This window comes from Babesia bovis, chromosome 3 (assembly GCF_000165395.2).
Source record: "Babesia bovis T2Bo chromosome 3, whole genome shotgun sequence".
NCBI lineage: Eukaryota > Apicomplexa > Aconoidasida > Piroplasmida > Babesiidae > Babesia > Babesia bovis.
The window spans coordinates 1,948,132-1,969,339 of NC_010575.1; the positions used below are offsets into that span (position 1 = coordinate 1,948,132).

The following is a 21,208-nucleotide window of genomic DNA, read 5'->3' on the forward strand; positions in this document are numbered from 1 at the left end:
TAGTAGTGCTTGATGTGTAGGATGTGTTGTTAAAACTATGTAGTGTTATGGGCTAGATATTGTTACATTAAAGCTCACTTTTCATATGTATCTAAGAGCGGGCAGCAAAGGTTAATGAAGCTTCCATTTGCTGCTTTTGAAATGAAATCTAACTTCTTCCATGCCACAGCTCCTTTAGTTTGTATATTCTTGACGTTGTCATCTCCAACATAATGTGGATCGGCGATAAGATAAGCGACATCATCTGCAGGATGTGTGTGCGTTTGATCAATTTCAGTCGGACTTACTGGAGGTTGCGCCTATGCATATTCCGATGATTACATATGCGTACATTCCAGCTCCCATGATGATTGGTGATCCTACGGTATCGAAATGTTTTGCGATGAGTATGTTATAATTTCTGAATTCCGTTACATCACTCAGGTAGAAGGTTTTCGTGTCGTAGTTGAGGTACCAGTTGATGAAGTATCCTGCTTCCACTGTTCCTATCCATTTATTGCTACCAATAACCATATCCTCGTGTGAAGGATCCTTTTCCTTTAAGTACTTTTGTATTTCTGCATGTGTTGGCACTGTTTTAAGCGTCCTGTACTGTAATGCGTACCAGCTGATTACCATTTGTATGGATCTGTAACAGCATCCCCAGCCACTATCGTTAATGCCACCCTAGATTAAATTATAACAGATCTAAAATGACTTACTAGCATGTAGTGATAATACTGGTAGTAACCTTTGACAAGTGTTGCTTTTCCTGTTTTGTTGCTGATCCATTGTGGAAACATTGCATTATTTTCATGCGGCTGCTAATTGTTACAGATTGTATATTAACATACCGATATCAGTACACTTTGGTCTAGTAACTCTTTTGCTGGTAGTATCATTTTGAGGTTCGTTGCTGGGTCCTCATCTAATACGTGTTCATTGGGTGACCCTAGTAAGTCAAACAAGTTGGTAGTGATTCCTCCAAATGGAATCATACCAACTGAACCCAAATCTGGTAAAAACGCTTTGGTAACAATATTAACTACAATCCGTTCTGGGATTTCTTCATTATTTCCCGTAACTCCCGATTCCTTCGTCACATTAATGCGACCTGATGATTTGTCCAAGGTCATATTTAAATGAATATTTATTTTAGAATTCCCTAATGTTATTTCAAATGGACCACCACTTTTTATTAGTTCAACCAGAACATCTTCCTTGATTGGTGTTTTGTTGGATAGTGGTTTCCTATTTCTTTGTGATGCTGATTTGCCTTTCGCATTCTTTCCTCCTTTGGAATTGCTTTTTGTCTTATTTGGTTTATTATGAGTTTCCGTTTCGGCGGCATCCTCTAATTTTGTTGTGCCGGGTGCCACGTATACATTAATGGAGCTGCAAATATTAGGTACTCCAAAATCCTGTTGAAATCTACATTTCAAGGCTTCCAAAGATGCTTCTATTACTATATTATATGGTTCATCTGATGTAACCCGTTCATGCACAAGGCAGGTAGTTTGTATGACGAATTGTACACCACAGACATCATCTGTTTCTTCTGTAACATGGACGAAAACGTGTTTGTTATATCCACTATTCGTACCAAATCCTAGATGAGTATAACCAGTTGCAATATTGTTACAGACATCCTTTTTATACGGTACATCAGTTATGTCAACGGCCAGATTATCATTATCCATATTTAGTAAATCGTAAACATTTTGGTTCATGAATTGGATCAATGCTGTTTTTATTTCGTTGGGTAGTAGATCCACTTGTTTGCGTCCTAATACATCAGGGTTGAGTTCAACATCCTGTTCTAAAGGCAATGCCACATTGAGCAGCAATGTAGCTGCGATAAGGGTGTACCCACGACGTTCTATTTCTACCAGATCGTTCTCCACCTGTTCTCGTTATGGTATATAAAGTGTGACATACCCAGACCACATCGTCCAACGACTGCTTCTTCAAATCTGTGTTATTCTGCAAAGTGTAATAGCTAACCGTATCTAGAAATGAGTCACTATTGTCTACACAATCCCACTTGAAAACGTGCAAGAGACGATTATCATATTCCGTCGGTACTATTTTCACTATATCTTCATCGGCCCATTCCCCAAGCGCTAAAATACCGCAGAACTCCAAGTAGTTATGCAATGAATCTGTATATTACATGGATATACCCAAATATTGCCTACATTTAGAGCTAGTAGAACAGTTTCTGAATGAACATATCCATATGTTACTTTCGTCAGTATCGTTTATTTTGTAGAGATATCTTGCCGAGCGCTTGGCAATTTGTTGTATAGATTCTCCCTTGGAGCTTGAAAACAAGCTCAAGCTGCATTGAAGAACCATTGTATATATTGACAGAATCCACTGGACAACATATGTTGTGAATATGTTAATAATATGCCATTCACGGCCACACACTTGCTATGGAAGATGCCTGGACGCTGTGGTTCTGATGTTCAAGATTCTGTACATCAAATGCTTTAGCAAAGAGCAAGTAACCTAATTATTAGATGTGTATGATATAGAAGTTTTTATACTCTCCAATGTGTTAATGTGACATTACCCTTACACATTACTGCAATGATCCTATTTTATTGCGTAGTACTTTATGATATGTTTTGTATATCGATGTAGCATAGAAACAGCGCTCTTATTGGAGCAATACGCACCATTATAGATTTGCTGTACCATCGGCTATGTTCTCTTTGTATAAGCACATTTTTATACTTATATAGACATGCTAGTTTCCTGTATGATTAACAGTGATATTGCATGCCATTAGGAATATTCCAATATGGTTATATCATGGCAAAGGCCATATCGTTTGTTTGTTCGTTGTATTCGTGGCTTTGAAGATGCTCTATATCGTGAATTGATATCATTTGGATTTTCTCGGCCGACCTTGATAAAGAGTCACTCTGGTATATTTGTTGAGAGTGTATCTTTACGTCGTTTATATTTTATAAGTTATTTTTCCAGGTACGTATACATAAGGTTGTTTGTATATTATACAGACTCACCAATGGTGTATTTGTAGAGGCTAAACACTTTCCAATAAAAGATAGGACTTCGTTTATCGAGCACTGCGCGGATACACCATGGTCTGATTTCATTGCTTCTGACAGCACGTTTCGTATAGACTCAACTGTCCGTGATGCTACTAGTTTTATTAAAAGTTGCCGATACGGATCACAGTTGGTGAAGGATGGTATTATGCAGCATTTTGATAATGATAAAACAAGAATGCACCAAGCGGTATCACTTCGTGACCCTACTATTAGGTTGGAGTTGCATATAGCTAGTGGCGATGCCACCTTACTGGTTGATGCAACTGGTACATCGTGTTCCAGACCTTATCGCTACAAGCCATCCATTAGTGATATTGATCCTACCATTGCTGTAGGTTTGTTAAATGATAGTGGCATTTTATCTTTTGAATCTCATGGGTGTGCTGTTGAGGAGTACGAGCGCTTATGTGAAAAGAAGGTTGTGGATGGTCAAGATGTTTGTGATAATCCAGGAATTAATCATAACGTCTTGTCAACAACAAGTTATCCAGAGGCTACATTATCTCCTATTAGCTGCAGTGATACATTCTCACGAGGATGTATCATTGATGTATTTTCTGGCTGTGGTACATTTCTGATAGAAGCTGCTATGATCTCTGAGAGGATATTTCCTGGCTGGCTTGTATCAGAATTTGGTTTTCAGAAATTCAATTTATATGATCATTTTGCATTCGTTATGTTAGAGAAGTACGGTATGAGTTTACGGGTGGGCGATCGTAGGGCACCTGATAACTGTCTAAAGAACAAATTGATTGGCGTTGACTCCTGCTGGGAGAAGGTAGAGTCTAGTTTATATTCTGCACATAAGGCTGGAGTAATGGATCATGTTAAAATAATTCAGAGTGATAATTTAAAGTCTGCCCTATATGATTTGCATCATACGTCAAAAATAGCCAATGACAGTTGGGACTATGTAATAATTCAACTACCCCGATTGAGACCATACACTGACGGACTGACATCGCATATTATACCTAGGCCCAATACAAAAGATCGCAAAACTATTATTGAGCCCGATCGGTATTATCGTTTATTGAGCAACGTTACAAAGACAATTCGTAAATTGTCTTCTAGCAATGTTCGTGTATTATTGATTGCTCCTGCCGGATTGGACAAGGTTGAACTAGAAACTTCCTACGGTCGCCCTTTAAATGGCGGACGTCACTTTATGAAGTGTGGAGTACCACATGTTGCATATTACGGTTGACACCACACTAATATCCATAGTGCTAGCCTCTGAGAACTATGTATTCTGTCACTCGATTTCCACGTTATTTACTTCTACTTGAGTTTTTGGCCATCTTGTCCATAAGGTCTTCGCCAATTCTAATGCTTCAGGTGGTGCGTATCCCAGTATGTTGCTATCTATTGTTTGATCTATTTTCATATCACTGGTTTTATACATAATTTGTATTCCATCATCTGGAAGTTTGTTCAGATCAGCTCTGACTAAAGGCCTCGTTATATCTTGCCCATTGTAGTGGAATAACGTAACAGGTCTATTTAGTTCCATATCGTTGTTGAATGTTCTTCCAAGGTACCAATCCATGAAAGTGGTTTGTAATAGTATATTTGAATCGTTGGTGAGTGCGTGTTTCGCATCACTATACAATCTTTGCACTCCTAGCATTTCCAGCAGAGTGCTGAGTAGGTTCATTGTGATAAATTTATTATCATCCGGGTCTAGACATGCCCATACATTTAATATATTATCCTTTTGTATTTCATATTCCGTAAGTTTCGATAAGTTGACATCCACTGCGAACAGCACGGTGTAGTGGCTGTAGCTTCCCAGTACCCATACGGGGAACCTTGGGTTTTTGTAAAACGAACCTACTTGACAGTGCCTAGTAGCTTCTCTTTCAGTTAGAAACCCTACATTTCCTTTGGCTTCAATACCCTTTAGCCTGTAGGGCACAGACTGATCTGCCCCTGGTAAAGTTTTCTCACCGTCAAATACATTAGATACAGCTTTACCCTGCAGCATGAGATTGACTAATTCCTGTGAAGAGTGCCCATAGAGTCCAATTAGTGGCATTTCTGGATCGTCCATATCGTTCTTTACATTTTCCACTTCTCGGGTGGCCAATACGGACATTGTGAAAGACAGCACTCCCATTTCTGCCAGCAGGAGGTCTATATGCTTAAGCAGTAATGTTGCTACTTGTGCTATATTATCGAGCTCATAGTACTCGTAATTCGTGTTATATATGATTGTATATAACGGGTTTGTCATGTTCTGGTTTATATGAGCTCTTATATTATGTACTCACCTGTTTCAACGGATGGAATAATATTATTTTGTAACGAGAGTACGGTGTTGCATTGTATAATATAGCACAAAGTGCCTCTACTAGGGCTGGTATATGTATCCATTCTGTATATATATTAACTGTATGTATGGCGCCTACCTTCTGGGTAATCTGGGTGATCTAGTTTTACAAAATTCTTATATATTTCTGGTAGTTTACGCAACACAGCTTCTGGCATTTCCGATTGTTGTAACATTTCCAACGTCCCATACATCCCGTTATGGAATAGTAGGCACTGTAGGATATATGCCTGTACTGTTGCTAGTACTCCACAAGGTCCCGATTGTTCCTGGGTCAGTCCCCAAAACATTTTTTCATGTAGTTTGAAGCCCTGCTTACACCATGCATTGAGATTTTCCGGCGTAGCCTGTCTACTTTGCTCTGTACCGAACAGTGTTTCCAGTATTGTAGTGATAACATTTCTTGACACTGACACTCTAGTTTTTGTAGCGTTTATATCATTCATAGGTGTTGACTGTAGCGAGTGAATATTTGATATATACAACCTACTGTATATGGAATACTTTGTAACCTCGATGCTATCAACGCCTTATGCTTCGTTATTGCGTTGATTATATATGACATTGATACTCGATCAAGTTTATGCTTTCCATTTTGTGTTTCACTATTTGCTTCATCCTTTATTGATCCAAAGAATCCTGAGGACTGTGGGTTAAAACATTCGTCAGTAGCCCTTGGTGGGTCACATGATTGCAGTGACAATTCCAATGCCAATTGTAGCTCCTCATCGACTTCCGTTTGGTTGATGGAGTCATTTTGATTACGGTGGAAGATCGTCATTATATTTCATCTCATGGCGTTATACGACGTTTTTTAACATTGCAATGAAATTCCGTAACCTTGTTGTCTGGACTAACTACAGTTTCTTCTATGTACCAATGTGCTCTGTATACACTACCTAATAACTTTAGCACACCCAATGACCACTTTACATGTATCTATCATGATATATTTGCCAACCACTTTGAAGTGTTTACACACTTGTGTATGAAAATAGGGTAGACTACGTTATTAAATTGATTCAAAATATTATTCCAGTTCTTTGAATATGATTTTATGTATTTTTCCGGCGGCGGTTGTGCACATTAGTTCTTGGGATGTAGTCCAATGTGCTCCAGTACATCTGTCTGGTTCATCCTGGTTCTTGAATGACACCTAGATAATATAGATATAAGTAGGTGTAACTCACTGTTTGTAGCGGTATTTTGATGTACCTTCTATCGATTAGTGCTGCATTTCCATCTAGCGATACTGCAGCCACTATGTTTTCATGTTTGGGATTAGTTATTATCCCGGTGGTCAACCGATCAAACATGAGTGTCGATGATTTTCTTGACAAATTGCAATTTGGTATATCTTCGGTGTGTTTTGGCACATTGCCAGTTGATTTATCTCTTAATTCCCATATAGCTATTGTACCTTCTTCATGCCCTGTGTAGACAAGGTCGTAGGTATTGCTGATATCAATGCATGTTATTGCCTGGAAATGATTGATTAATATCCCTTGTACTAACCCTGCCACATGCGAATGCGGTTAATGCAGCTCCTGACTTTATACTCCATATTGCGATTTGTCCATCTATTGCCGCTGACAGCAATAGCGGCTCACTTATATCCAGGAATTTAAGTGACTGTTTCTATATGTATCCAATGTAATGATACTTACTGTTACAGTGCTATTATGCTTCTGGAAAGAGAATATTGGCTCTATAGTATTAGTTTCAATGGCCCTGAACAACTGAGTAAGCACGTTTCTAACATTACCTCTTAGAACGAGATGATGTTGTTTTCTTGACATTAGTAAAAGCGTCAACGATTGTTTGCTGTACATATTAGTGCTGTATATCTGAACCTACATTATTATAGACATAAATGATCTTTGAGTGCCCCGCGGCGGCAATGTACTGCCCTTTGTTGTCTAAAGCGATTGCTTTTACTGTATCATCGTCTCTGTTTATATATGAATATACATAGCTAATGACTAACGCATCACTAGTGGCCGTAGCGCTTGGTAGCTGAGGTTTTCTAGTATCTATGAAATACACATCCATTTTACCGTCCATGTGCCCACATACTAATTCCACATGTTTATCAAGTCCCCTGTTGATATTATACTCCTTGAATAAAGAACATACGGATCAGAATATATACCAATAGATGATGTTTGCTCTAATTTAAAATCACCGATTTTTTCTGTTCCTTGTGAAGTGAACAGCGCCACTTGACCCTCGTAGCACGCGGTGGCAAAATGTTCTGTGAAATGTGTAATCCTTGTTTGAAAACTTACTTCTATCGTTCGTAACAGCGATACCTGTTATCCAATCGCCCATGTTGTCCACTTCAGTTAACTCAGGTTCAGTAATTGCCAGTATATATACCAGCTTTATGGTAGTTTCTGATTTTACGCCATGTTCTTGCAATTTTCTGTTATAAATAGATATATTGTAAGTGACCTACTCAGCCAGTGATGTTCTCAGGGGTTCGTCTTTGAACAATATATCAAACGCCACATGTTTCTCCAGATTAAGCATATCGTTGATCATTCTGGATAGGCCTGCTCTATCGATATTAGTCGGTAGCATGAATGATGTATCATCCAGCGTATATTCTTCAGAAGTTCCATTTTCCAATTCCGCGTGTATTTGAGTTGGTGCGATTTCATCAGGTGTTATGTCTTCCATGTTTAATGTGTTAAAGTTTATCAATCCTAAAGAGCTACACCTTGTTAGTTATGCTATGCATATATACACATTCATAGAGCAATAGCAATATAAATAAGATATTATAGAATTTGCATAACATTAGTCGTATTTACATTGATACATCGTGCTTTATTTTATGGAAGGCTCTACAGGTGGGGGATGATTGCTTAAATTCTAGACACAAACCTTCATTTGAGATATGTATATCGCGCGGTGTACTATAAATTAGTACGATACGCTATTATAACGCATAATATCGCTTTTTAAGACCGGTATAATATAGAGCAGGGTGTTATGGAACTATGTGTATGTCTATCAGAATGCGATCTGTTATTTGTTTCCACTATATTTGCATTCTGTAACTTGAATTATGCCGATTGACATAATTTTGCACATTGTTAAAAATGCGTCGAGTTCGTGTTAAGCGGCCAAAGAGCATATCTGTCATATTGCGGGAGGCTGTGAATGACTGTGTTCCTGCTGAATTTCTTCCATATAGGGATGATGTTATAAACTATTTGAGCAACCATGGTGAGGAATTTAAACCAACTGAGCATTGGCTGACCCGTCTTTGTGATGGTACTTTAAGGACTACTACTGCACCGAAACGTTCCAAGGCATTTCACGGTTCATCTGACCATGAAGGTCACATAACTGATTCTGGCGATTCCCCTAATAGCAACTTGCCATCACAAAGTTCTAAAAATGACAAATGCACTGTACAGTCTGAAACTAATATTAACGACAGTCAAGCTGTGTCGGTGCATATCGGATCTACGGTCACTAATCCAAGTTCTTGTGAATCAGTTATCGACTCTCCGGCTATAGCCACAGGATTTCGTTCAGTGGATCCAGTTATTGCCTCTAGTTCATTGGATAATGAAATATGCGCGAGTACTGTTACATCCGATGGAGTCAATCTATCTACTATGGAACCCGTTACACCTTCTGATAGCACTGGTGGTGAGTTGTTTTATATGATGTATATTTTATATAGGTACCTGTCTCGCTTCCACTGCTAAGGGTGATGGCAGTGCTATTCCCAAGGTGCGTATCCATTTAAAGCTATCTCGTTGCCGCAGTATTGGTAAGGGTAGCGACGGCGGTTCATCGGGTGCCGGTGATGACATTAGCGGTAGCGCCGTATCGGTACCTAATACCAGCGACGATGCTAAGGCTTGTAATAAGCGTTTAAACGATCGTAAGTTGATGTGGCCATTGAACTGCTGGATATGCCGGGAGCCTATAGACCGTATATTTCCATACATTGTATGTAACTCCGTATGCAAGCGCGTGTACCACACGCATTGTGAGGACCGTGTCAGCATTAAATTACGCTTCCCATTGAAGCCTATAGAGGAGGATGCAGACACGGGCGCTGTCAACAGCACTACGGACAAGCAAGTGCCTGCAGCCTCAGTGAGCGTAGGGGATAAAGCGCCTTCGACGACTTTGCCTACCGGCGCATCACCTCCGATGTCTGCATCCAGTGACAAGGATGATATATATTCCGACCGCGAATCACCTTCAAACAGCAATACCGTATCCTGCATGTCGTCAACAGGTCGTCCCTCCATTGACTCCGTGGATACTACTCATAACGATATGCCTGCAGTGCCTAAGGAAACTAATTCTGTAGGAACCCTCCCTGGAGAAGTTGATGATCCTTGTGAGTATGAGGAAGGTGACTGGCGTAAGCTTGTGAAGTCTTCCACTGGTTGGGTCCGTGTTACACGAAACTGTGTATATCGTGAGTGTACATTCTGTATGAATTCACTTGGTGGTTGTTCTGCATGTTTCCAGTACGTCCCAATGGACAAATTAATTCGTTGTTTGATCGAGGACTGCACCAGTGCATACTGCTATCCAAAATGTCTACGCAAGGTGCGTACCATAGTGCCTGACATGCGAAGTATTAATTTACACCGTCTGATATACGGTGATGTAAATCGGTTGTTGGATACTAAAGGACGCCCCGTTTTCATTTGTCACTCTCATGCTTGTTGGAGTTGCTACGACTCCGAGCGTTACTCTTACATCTGGGAGACTTTATGGCGTCTTGAGGCCAATCGATTTGAGGGTGACTATATGTCCAATATATGGAAGAACTTGAAGCGCACGTGCCGCGGCAAGGTTGAGGGTTCATATTTTGCCAAGGGTAAGCGTATAGCGAGGCCTCCATTATATCCCGACATTCGTGGTTACAAGAGTTACATAAGCTTCCGTCGTATTAAGTTACATGGCAACCCGAATTTCGTCACTGGTGCACTCTATCCACCTTCTGATGACGAGGATTTTGAGAAATTCGACCGTGTAAGCGTGAATGTCTTACTTCGTTGTGTTCGTTGTGAGCGTACTTGGTGTACTGGCTGTTTACATCCCGATGTACGCCTGTTACAACACTCTGGTAAACAGATTATATGTCACGATTGCTTCCATTTAGAGAAACTGACACCTGGCTTACCTCGTCATCGACGTAGGAATCCACAAGAGAGCAGCGGTCCTGCTGAAAATAGCCAGACCCAGTTCAGTACGCATCCCCGTGATATCTATAACATGATGTTATCTCATCTATATACCCATGAGGTATACCGCAGCAAGGTAGCCATGGACCCTGTGTTCCTTGATCCCACTACTATGTACCCTGCAACTGATGTCGTTTCCACTCAGGAAGTTGGTCAACGCAAGTATCGAAGGAACAATAATGCATCCAATGGAGATCCAAACTCCTCTGGAAAACAAAGTGCACGGAGTGTTTCCAAGGATATGGCACCAAATGGAGCTGAGAATAGTACCACTCCCAATAGGTCTCTGACAGTAAAGCTATCCAGTGCCAGCAGGAATAATGCAACTAAACCTGAGGGTGCACCTCCAGACACTGAGGACTGCTCCGATGATATATTATCCAGGCTATCCAAGCGCGGTGAAGATATTTGCAGCACTGATGTGAAGAACCAGTTGCGCGGTTACCTTGACAGACTCCGGTGCAAGGAGTTCAACACGATTATTCGTGACATTGATCCCGTGGATATCTTGAGGCTGTGTAGTGAATTTAGGTACATGACCTCGAACGTTGTGAGCGATGAGTCATTCAAGACACTGGTTAGTGAGGCTCCATATGGCCGCTGCAGCTGCAGCACTTCGTGTATAACTGGTTGTATCAATAAATCCAACTTCGTCGAGTGCACCAGTGTAAACTGTGGCCTCGGCGAGCTCAACTGCGGCAACCGTCGCTTTAAAAACATGGGCATACCAAAACTACGTTTACGTACTGTTCCTGGCAAGGGAATAGGCGCCTTTGCCACTGACTTCATCCAAAAGAATGAGCTTGTTTGTGAGTATGTCGGCAAGATGATAAGCCATGCTGAATTCCAGAGTTGTGTAAGCAGCTGGAGTTTTGCTGAGTTGGATGACGCTAACAACAGCCACTGGTACATAATGAAGGTCCACAAGGATGTATACATCGATTCCACCAACATGGGCAATGTAGCCAGGTTTATTAACCATTCATGTGACCCCAATTGTGTGAGTGTACCCTATAAAGTAAACGGTACATTCCGCATGGGTGTGTTTGCTCAGCGTCCCATATTAAAGGACGAGGAGGTAACCTACAACTATGGCTTCAGTTCCCGTGGTGTTGGTATTGGTTTCAGGTGCCTATGTGGCGCCGACAACTGCAAGGGTATGGTCGGCGTAGTTGCCGACAGTACAACTTCGACTCTCGAGGGGATTGAGAATACGAAATACGAGGGCAAGGAGATCGAGACCTTGACGCAGCTAATGTTTGACATGTGCTCGTTATATAGCTCCACTAAGGACGCTCATTGTATAAAGTCTAAACCGTCTCCAGTCGACATACTCAATGGCATCTGGACTTCTGGCGACCTGTATCGTTATGAACGATCTCAAACTCTATTACGTCTACGTGCTGAATGTGACGTGGATGAAGGTTCGAAGTTACCTCCCAGTCCCATAGCTCCCTTGTTGGCTGACAATGCAATTATGAATCATGCATTGCTGAACTACTGCAAGTTAATGGTTATGGGTGGCTACTGCATGAAGGAGTGGGATTTATGTAACACCAAGGATTTTGCTGCTGGCATTCCATGGTCAATAGTGGCTCTGGAGAATAACGAAATCAGCTTACTTCGTGCTTTAGAGTCAGGTTGTGCATTCCCTGATTTCTACTATAGTGCCAAGCGATTCATCCAGCGTGTATCCATGGTACAATCTAGGCGCTATGGTGGCATTCAGGGTTGCGAGAACTTACAGCGTCTTATGGATCTCACTTGGGGTGCCACTGAGTGTTGTTATGTATGCTCGGGCTATGGTGACTGCAAGAACTGTGACCACTGTGGTGATGTGCTGCACGATGACAATGCTTGTGGTGACTTCCACGTGGATCAATCTGGCATGAATCTATGTAACATGTGTCAGAACAGCAGCCACCGTCTAGATTGGCTACTGGCCAGTGATATTGTTCGGGAACGATTAGCCATGCGTTTATGGCAGTTGCGCATGGATCGTGATTATGGTCACTCTCGTGAGATATTGCGTAACATAGTTCAGCGGAAGTCGGTTATAACTCCAGCAATTCGACATGCTGCCTTGGTTGAAGACACATCACCTGAGCGATTTGCCAATGCTTTAACTCAGTTTACTGTTAATCCGGAACACGTCTTCTGTACTAAGCGTGAAGTCGAGCGTTATTCTAAGAGTCACGTTGGTTTCATTGATGGCCAATCACGTTACCACGTGATGTGTCAGAACGCCATTGGCAATTACGAGTGCTTCTGGTGAGTCACGATTTGATGAACTGTTTGCAACATTGTTATAACTTGTGATTCCATCTATGTTTATATGATATAATGTAGCACACTATTGATGTTTGTAGCGATAACGTGCCTCTTTGCTGCTATACGAGGTATAGCAAATATTACTCTCCCTTGGCTAGACACCACCTAGTTAAAGTGTGTAGTGATACAGTTTCTATATAGTCTTTCTATGGTACACAATACATCTATCCATAGAATGTGTATATCGCAGTATCTATAGTTCATATTTCTATGATGTGATTGGTACATATATTATGCTCCAGTCATGGACCGCGTTCACCGGTCACCGCGGTGGTCCACTCTGGGCATGCGATCTGGATTCCTGTACAATGTAGTACCTTGTACGGTCCCCAATAGTGTATGTGTGACTCAGTCAGGCCGATTATCAGATATCAACACCGGTTCAGGTCGTGTAGCAGGCTCTACCTTGAAGAGTACTACCAGTGACTCTGATAAAGTGTCTCGCACTGCTTTATCCGTTTATTTCGTTAGTGAAGACTGTACCGAGTGGCACACAACAGTGTTATATGCACCTTATTTTTACATTTCAGTTCTGGATTCTTCTGTAGTTGACCAGTTAATTGACTTCTTGAATCAGAAGTTCGCCAGTAAGGGTGTTGGTCCTACTCTTTTGGAACACTGCACTCGTGTGGATCTGAGTCTACCGAACCATATAGAACGCTTGGACCCACTAACCGGGAAACCCATACATGCCACACGTCACCTGATCAAGGCTAGCTTCAATACTATTGACCAGCTTGAACGTGCTCGATCCGTGCTACAGAACCTTCGTCGCACCAAGGACAAACATAATGAAGACAATGTATTGGAGTCTTACAACACATCGTTACCGCAGGGTTTAACTAGCTTAAATACTCAGTACGTCAATGATGACATCGACACTGTACATCGTGCTGACCATGGCAATTCACCTCGAGGTACTGAGACACAATATCCCGAGGATGCAGTCGACAGAAGTCAACAGATTGTACAGCACCTCGGTGATATTTACGAGCACGATGTGAAATATATAACTCGTGTTTGCATTGACTTGGGTATCCGTTGTGGTACTTGGTATGACGTCGAAAGGACCCATCACGGCGTTGACTTCAAGGCACTCGATAAGAGTACGATGCCGCCTTTGAATGTATTTGCTTGGGATATTGAATGTTACAAGGCACCGTTGAAATTCCCTGACATGGAGACTGACGAGATTATACTTATCTCCGCTATGTTCAACGGTCAGGGCTACTTAATAGTGAACAGGTCTGTAGTGGCTCGTGATATATCTGAATTTCGCTACCATCCTTGTGATGAAATGTCTGGTGCAGGTGCATTCCGTGTTTACAATGAACCCGGCGAGAAGGAATTGCTGCAGAGATTCTTTAAACTTGTGGTTTCACTCGCACCTCATATTATAGTGACATACAATGGCGACGTCTTCGACTTCCCGTATGTACGACGCCGTGCTGAGATAAATGGTCTTTCAATGGACAAGTCCCTTGGTATGTACATGACGGGCTCGGATATAATCACTGGCAATGCTATGATTAACATGGATTGTTATCGCTGGGTTGAGCGTGATTCATATTTACCTTTTGGTTCCAGGACACTGAAGCAGGTCTGCAAGATAAAGTTAAAGTACAATCCCACGGAATTGGATCCTGAGGAGATGGTACCTTGTGCTCGCAACGACCCACAGACATTGGCTGTATACAGTGTCTCTGACGCTGTGGCGACATATTACCTCTACATGAAATACATCCACAGCTTTATATTTGCGTTATGCTATATTGTACCATTACAGCCCAATGACGTTTTACGTCAGGGTAGTGGTACCCTCTGTGAAAGCTTACTAATGGCCGAGGCCTATTCCAACCAGGTACTATTCCCTAATAAACACAAGCAATCTGGCATTCGTTATTTTAAGGATCCAGTGACTTCCAAGCACCACTTGATATATGACAATTCCTACATTGGCGCTCGTGTTGCCAGTTTACGTTGTGGTTTATTTCGTGACGACCTTAAGGAACGCTTTGAGCTGAAGTCATCAGCATACCAAGAACTCATTGATGATTTAGACCAGTGCCTGAATGCCTGGGCAGATGGAAATGGTGTTGATAAAGGAACTGGCGAGCCACCGGACACGACCAGCGCAGACTTTACATCGTTAGCACCCGAATGGCTACGTCGACGTTTCAGTAATTTCGAAAACTTCGACGAAGTATACACCACTATACGCGAGCGACTCGTTAAACTACGTGATCAACCAGTTATTAACACATTCCCAAGGATATATCACCTTGACGTCGGTGCCATGTATCCCAATATCATTATATCACAACGTCTCCAACCTACTGCGGTGGTCACTGAGGAATTCTGCCAGAAGTGCTCCTACTACAGTGAATCCAATGTCTGCCAAAAGCGGATGCAGTGGAAGCAAAAGTTGGAAATATCACCTGTTGACCGTAATCACATTTTACCACTAATGAAAGATCTTGAATCCAGGACTTACAGGGGCACTGTCCAGTACAGCACTCGCGATCAGACCAACAGAGACTCTGACGCATCCAGTGACGAGTCAGACTCCTTGGAGCCGGAGTACCCCCGTGTTAAAATGAGGACATGGAAGCAGCTAACTGAGCGCGAACAGGCCTCTGAGTTACAGAAGGTAATTAAATCATACTCCCAGAAGGTATTCAACAAGATGAAAGTCACCCGTGAGCTTGACGTGGAAAGCATTGTATGTCAGCGTGAGAATCCATTTTACCTTTTTACCGTGCAGAAATTCCGCGACAAGCGTTATGTTTATAAAAGACTAAAGAAGGAAGCTGAGAACGGTCTTAAGGAGCTGCTAAAAAATCCCGTTGGTCATAGCGTCGAGATTAAGGAAATGCGCGATCGTATTTTAGTCAGTGACTCATTACAACTCGCGCACAAATGCATCCTCAATAGTTTCTATGGCTACGTCAAGCGTGGTGGTTCCCGTTGGTACAGCATGGAGATGGGAGCGATTGTAACTTACGCCGGTGCTGAGATCATCGATGCCGCTCACAAGTTAATCCGAGATGTGGGCATACCAATTGAGCTTGACACTGATGGTATTTGGTGTATGTTACCTGATATATTCCCTGCTGTGGTTGACCTCAAGTGCAAGGGCTCCAATAAAACCTTGGAGCTAGAGTACATGACTACGGTCCTGAACAGGCTAATCGAACGCCAGTGGACCAATGACCAGTACCTCGAGATGGAGGATATAGGGAAATACCGTAGGGTCCGACGTAATGAAATATTATTTGAACTTGATGGCCCATGGCATGCAATGTTCTTACCAGCATCAGAGAAATCAGAGGACTTACTCAAGAAGCGATATGTCGTATTTAACCACAACAAGCAGATAGTGGAGCTCAAGGGCTTTGAGATAAAGCGTCGTGGTGAGATGCGTATGATCCAGTTACTACAGGAAGAGATATTCCCTAAATATCTCTTGGGTGTTACTAAGGAGGATGCCTACAGGCATGCTGCCAGCATAGGTCTTGGCTATCGCACTTCACTTGATATGCATGCCACCAACATGGACGACGATGATATGTTCGATCTATTGGTTGCCAGGAAAACTGTCAAGCAACCTGTATCTAAGCAGCCCAATTCCAAATGCTTCGGCATCACTACTGCCAAGAGGTTAGCTGAGTTATTCAAGGACGATTCCTATATAAATGACGGCAATTTATGTATGTCATTTTTACTCGTTTCACATCCATCTGAGGCCCCTCGTACAGCTCGGGCCATTCCCATACAATCTTTCATGGTAGAACCTGGTTTACGCGCCCAGTGTCTTGCCCGCTGGCTGAAAATCCAACTAAGCACAGCGTTGAACTCCGGTGTTCGCGATATACTGGATTGGGACTATTACCGTGAGAAGCTGGACACCCAGATGTTGAAACTAGTCTGCATTCCCGCTGTTCTCCAGGGTCTGGACAACCCATTGCCCATGATCCAGTTGCCTCCTTGGCTAAAGAAGCGCAAGGAGGCAACCGACACTCGCCAGAAAGATATTACATCATTTTTCACTGTCGGCATAAAGCCTAAAAAGGAACCACTAAAGCTGCCCGGTGGTACTCTAGATAAATCAAAGGTAAACCCTATGGTTACCTGTGACTCCAGCATCGCAAATACACAGCCCACAACCCCGAAATCCTGGATCCAGGAACTAAAGAAGCAGTGGATAATACTGGCCAAGGACTTCCAGAGGCATCGCAAGAAACTCCAGAAGGACGTGGACAACCGTATATATGTAGACATCAAGAGGGGCATGCTAGAATCAGGTTTGAAGGGCACCGTCTCTGGCGGTGAACACGTCGACATATCGGTGCTCTATATGCTAATGACTGAGCGTTGGCACCTCTATAGCTGCGAACTTGATGTCCATAACCCCGGCATCATGAACTGCGTGATATCGGTGCACAACAAACCTATATTTGCCAATTTCCGCGTTGAGTTGTGGCGGGTTATATATATTAACTGCCTAAAGGAATGGGAGGCGCAATCCAATGAGAACATTACAGTTCGTCCAGTTACTGAACGCTATATCCTACCTCGTGGAGCTACACAGAAAAGCATGTTTGAGCTAGAGATGCGTGAATCCTACTTTCTATCGCATGTAAGGAACACTTTGGGGTCCATATTCCACAAGACGTTATTAGGGGTATATGAGTCACAGGTACCTATAGAATTTGACTTTGCCACTAGGCTGGGTAATGTCATCCACGTACAGTGCACTGAGGCTGCAGCGGCTATCAGCGGCACTGGAATGTTTAAATCCAGGGCGCTGCAGGGTGTGACATCTATCCAAACTGTTGAAATGCGATACCTCGATGACGTCGAGATAGTATTTCTCCATATATTCCACGGTATGAACCCGGAGGGTACACGTCGTAATCGTGTATTTGCTGCTGTGTACCACAAGGGCAGCAAATACACAAATCACATATTTGTTGGTGGCAGCACGTCCAATTTCCCTAGGGCGGACGCTGACTTTGACCTAGGACTTAAATCCGCCACTGAGAAGCAGGGTGCTAGATACGACAGGCACGAGAGCATTAAACACGAGCATTATCGCAATCCAGATAGATTTCCAGATTGCTTTGGTCAGGGGTACGAACGTCATTTTGAATTCAGCTCCACGGCTCATGTCGGATGTCGTAATGCTTTACGTTCACTGGATACCTACATGAGGTCACTCTACCCCCAGTCATCGCAGCGTAAGTATATAGTCTTTGCCTACTCAACACTTGAGAAACGCGATATTGGTGAATGGGCCCTGGGTCAGAGGATACCTGTTCATTGGGACAATGACCTCAGCGGCAACCTTCACTTATTGCCAACCAATGGCTACATTAGGTAGGTCAGGTACAGTCAAGATCATTGATTTACAGCGCCTCGATAAATGCTTCTCTGAATCTGCTCTATCAACATCGTATGGAACTGGAATATAAAATGTCACTCTCCAGGATAGCTTCATTACCACTGGGTAATATCATCTCTATGACAACTGTAGATTGCAATAAATATCTCATGGATGTGATGTACGCCCGGGCCCTAAGATCATCATCAGCAGTAGGTTTTAGTAGATATAATAACAATATATATAGCTTCTTTGGGGCACTGGTGAAGCTGGCTGTGACCTTGGTATACAGCATGGCAACGATTTACTCGCTATGGAATACGACATCACATCCCAGGAATGCAGCTTTACCATGTCCTCTAATGGCATATACCGTGGCTATGGAGCTAAAATCGGATTTAACCACTCCATGATGTATAACGCTATCATGTTTGAATCCAGGGTCTCTGACGTCTCCTTGGTTGCTGGATGTGATCTTAAGAAAGCTGGCATCGACGCACGTCCTGAGGAACTGCAGCATGAATTCCGTATGGCTCATGCATCTGAGTTCCACCCACTGGCATTCTGTGTCCTCGGATCAATGTTAGACAACTTAATCAAGCTCTCCAATGGCCTCTATGAACAGGTTGAATACGGCACTTTCCAGCGTTTAATCAATTTGTGTGCTTTTATAAGGCCTTGGTTAAGTGACCCGCGCAGTGTACTATATGACCCCGGTTTATATTCAAGGGTAGGTTGTAACCAGTAAATCTATATATTTCAGGCACTGAGATGTACTCAGCAGTACATCAGTTCATTTCTGAACTACATTGAATCTCGGCACCACCTACGTACTGTGTATGTAACACAGACCTATGTAGTAGTTGATGCCGATGTGCTGTCGGTTACCAAGGGTCGTCATAAAGTCCACGTTGCCTTGGAAGCCATGGGCAAGAGTGATTCGCGCTTCAGGAATATCCCATTTTATGTAGGTATTATTGCGTAGTGTAATATCCTGTAGATCGATGAGGAGTACGTCGCTCAGATACAGCTATCCACTGATTGCTACATTCGGTACAAGAATTACGTTGACGCAACCTACGAGAACTGCACTGAGAGTCTACGTGCACTTGAGTACCTACCCGGTGCTGTTGAGATGTTTATGCGATAGTGGGTTATATGTGTACGTAATACATGCTACAGCTTCTTCAAGACGGTGGCCTTGGACCCGTTATGGAAAACGTTATCTGAATTCTATGACTACGACATGGATGATGACAACTCCGGCACTATAACCTCTGAGCCCGTGGAACTACTGGATCGTGACAACTCGGAACTAAAGAAGCAATTAGAGTGCCACGTGGTCAGGGACTGGCTGCAACCGGGCTCCTTCTTCTCCAAGATGTACGAGCTCCTCGAGGATGACGATAGCTTCTTGACTACATTCGACAGCCAGGGTACCTTCGGTCGTCTGGAGTTCCCTAAGTTACCTGGTAGTACTATAGCAAATTCCAGTACATGGCGCCTGGAAACTGTTAAAATGGTATCCCACGTCCTGCGCATAGACCGGGCAGTAGATTGGAATGACTTGTCCAAGGTAACTGCTTTCGACGAAAAGCGCTTCTTGATGTTCACCCTTGCGGGTGATAGTGAATATTCAGTTGGCGAGTGGTACCCGCCAATACAGCGCTTAGAGCTTTCTTCGGTATGCTGCCGTCATTGTTCCATGGTTTTCAACTTGGAAGTGGTATCCACATTTATATCCGATGAGCTTGAATCTGGTGAAGTCGATCATTACTGGTAGGTCTCTCTATGTACAATATACACTACATAGGCGATGTGAGCTATGCTCATCACGTTTGGATAACCGTGACGTCGAGGTGTCTCTAATCCGGTTTTTGGAAAATCTATTCTGTGCGTATCAGTCCCAGGATCTCGTTTGTCGTGACTGCAAGTCGATTAAGCAGCTGCACTTATCTCGGATGTGTACCTGTGGAGGCCAGTTTGTGCCGCGGCTCATTGATCAACGGTGGCATGACAGTTTCAGCGTAATGTCACAGCTGGCTAAAGCCGCCGATATGTTGCATCTCCAGGAGGTACTTCTAGCGTATAACGACATGTGGTAATGCTGCCACGCATAACTCATTTAATGAAGTTAGATATTAGGAATACAGTTCCTTTAAATGGCGATATGAATGCGATATATAATGGAGTCACAGTTCTGTGCTACCGTGCCCCTCCATCAGCGCTTGGTAGTCCATTGGAAACTGAATAGTGTTATGCAACAGTCACATAACCTACCATGGCGTGAATGGGCTCCATAGCAGCAGCTACAATTTCCCTGAACATAGTGAAGATGACGGTATGGGACAATATTCTCCAATGAGTACAAATATCACCCATGTGCCACCTACCTTATCTTTGCTTTATGCAGTGACAGCAGTCGCTGCTCGGCATCAACAAAGTCTTCGTTGGAAGCACGGCGTTCAGCGTCTTCCATCATCATTATGCCATCTAGAGGGAATGATTCAACGCAATTAATCATTACCTAACGACCGAAGTGTTTCGTCTACATCTTGCTCAGGTGGCTACAAGGGGATTACTCTTGTACCTGAAAAAACTTACATGTATCTTTATAGCGAAATCCGCAGTGTCCTGGATACCACTCATAACGGAGTTCCGCATGCTCTGTGCAGTTGTTATAAAAGCAAAATGGTAATCACAGCGCCATGGAACTAACGAAGTGTACAATAAAGTCACTAATCTAGAATGTGTACACATACCGGGCCAAAAGGTGTTAGCTTGTTCTTGGTGGCAAGTCCGTGAGCTGAGCCAACACAAACTGCCGTGGACAGTATTATAGCATTACATAGCTGCATTAAATCCATGTTAT

At 42.8% G+C, this 21,208-nt stretch overlaps 7 protein-coding genes across 7 annotated transcripts; 3 read left to right on the plus strand and 4 right to left on the minus strand.

Annotated features, from left to right (window-relative positions):
* Positions 1 to 2: 2 nt before the first annotated feature.
* Positions 3 to 2,382, minus strand: BBOV_III009030 (Peptidase C78 family protein). Its single transcript, XM_051767146.1, has 6 exons — positions 2,178 to 2,382; positions 1,918 to 2,141; positions 834 to 1,883; positions 702 to 800; positions 288 to 666; positions 3 to 244 (listed from the first exon to the last, which is right to left on the minus strand). Exons 1-6 carry the CDS (start codon positions 2,335 to 2,337, stop codon positions 75 to 77), a joined length of 2,082 nt encoding a protein of 693 aa, XP_051623518.1. The 5' UTR covers positions 2,338 to 2,382; the 3' UTR covers positions 3 to 74.
* A 345-nt stretch (positions 2,383 to 2,727) lies between these two features.
* On the plus strand, positions 2,728 to 4,276 carry BBOV_III009040 (uncharacterized protein). Its single transcript, XM_001611979.2, has 2 exons — positions 2,728 to 2,973; positions 3,009 to 4,276. Exons 1-2 carry the CDS (start codon positions 2,789 to 2,791, stop codon positions 4,267 to 4,269), a joined length of 1,446 nt encoding a protein of 481 aa, XP_001612029.1. The 5' UTR covers positions 2,728 to 2,788; the 3' UTR covers positions 4,270 to 4,276.
* A 22-nt stretch (positions 4,277 to 4,298) lies between these two features.
* On the minus strand, positions 4,299 to 6,263 carry BBOV_III009050 (Ubiquitin carboxyl-terminal hydrolase family protein). Its single transcript, XM_001611980.2, has 4 exons — positions 5,885 to 6,263; positions 5,474 to 5,849; positions 5,336 to 5,439; positions 4,299 to 5,301 (listed from the first exon to the last, which is right to left on the minus strand). Exons 1-4 carry the CDS (start codon positions 6,173 to 6,175, stop codon positions 4,318 to 4,320), a joined length of 1,755 nt encoding a protein of 584 aa, XP_001612030.2. The 5' UTR covers positions 6,176 to 6,263; the 3' UTR covers positions 4,299 to 4,317.
* Positions 6,264 to 6,420: 157 nt separating this feature from the next.
* On the minus strand, positions 6,421 to 8,146 carry BBOV_III009060 (WD domain G-beta repeat family protein). The gene is made up of 10 exons (XM_051767477.1): positions 7,853 to 8,146; positions 7,683 to 7,819; positions 7,531 to 7,648; positions 7,382 to 7,495; positions 7,252 to 7,345; positions 7,160 to 7,218; positions 7,062 to 7,125; positions 6,910 to 7,026; positions 6,585 to 6,875; positions 6,421 to 6,550 (listed from the first exon to the last, which is right to left on the minus strand). Exons 1-10 carry the CDS (start codon positions 8,074 to 8,076, stop codon positions 6,425 to 6,427), a joined length of 1,344 nt encoding a protein of 447 aa, XP_051623519.1. The 5' UTR covers positions 8,077 to 8,146; the 3' UTR covers positions 6,421 to 6,424.
* Positions 8,147 to 8,476: 330 nt separating this feature from the next.
* Positions 8,477 to 12,939, plus strand: BBOV_III009070 (SET domain containing protein). The gene is made up of 2 exons (XM_001611982.2): positions 8,477 to 9,060; positions 9,095 to 12,939. Exons 1-2 carry the CDS (start codon positions 8,502 to 8,504, stop codon positions 12,895 to 12,897), a joined length of 4,362 nt encoding a protein of 1,453 aa, XP_001612032.1. The 5' UTR covers positions 8,477 to 8,501; the 3' UTR covers positions 12,898 to 12,939.
* Positions 12,940 to 13,194: 255 nt separating this feature from the next.
* BBOV_III009080 (DNA polymerase B exonuclease domain family protein) lies at positions 13,195 to 20,442 on the plus strand. Its single transcript, XM_001611983.2, has 7 exons — positions 13,195 to 18,332; positions 18,368 to 18,548; positions 18,584 to 19,066; positions 19,100 to 19,303; positions 19,337 to 19,485; positions 19,519 to 20,115; positions 20,150 to 20,442. The coding sequence occupies exons 1-7, from the start codon at positions 13,198 to 13,200 to the stop codon at positions 20,439 to 20,441; spliced, it is 7,041 nt and encodes a 2,346-aa protein (XP_001612033.1). The 5' UTR covers positions 13,195 to 13,197; the 3' UTR covers position 20,442.
* A 62-nt stretch (positions 20,443 to 20,504) lies between these two features.
* BBOV_III009090 (uncharacterized protein) lies at positions 20,505 to 21,205 on the minus strand. The gene is made up of 6 exons (XM_001611984.2): positions 21,099 to 21,205; positions 20,941 to 21,003; positions 20,864 to 20,903; positions 20,730 to 20,829; positions 20,617 to 20,656; positions 20,505 to 20,582 (listed from the first exon to the last, which is right to left on the minus strand). The coding sequence occupies exons 1-6, from the start codon at positions 21,201 to 21,203 to the stop codon at positions 20,529 to 20,531; spliced, it is 402 nt and encodes a 133-aa protein (XP_001612034.1). The 5' UTR covers positions 21,204 to 21,205; the 3' UTR covers positions 20,505 to 20,528.
* Between the last annotated feature and the right edge of the window lie 3 nt (positions 21,206 to 21,208).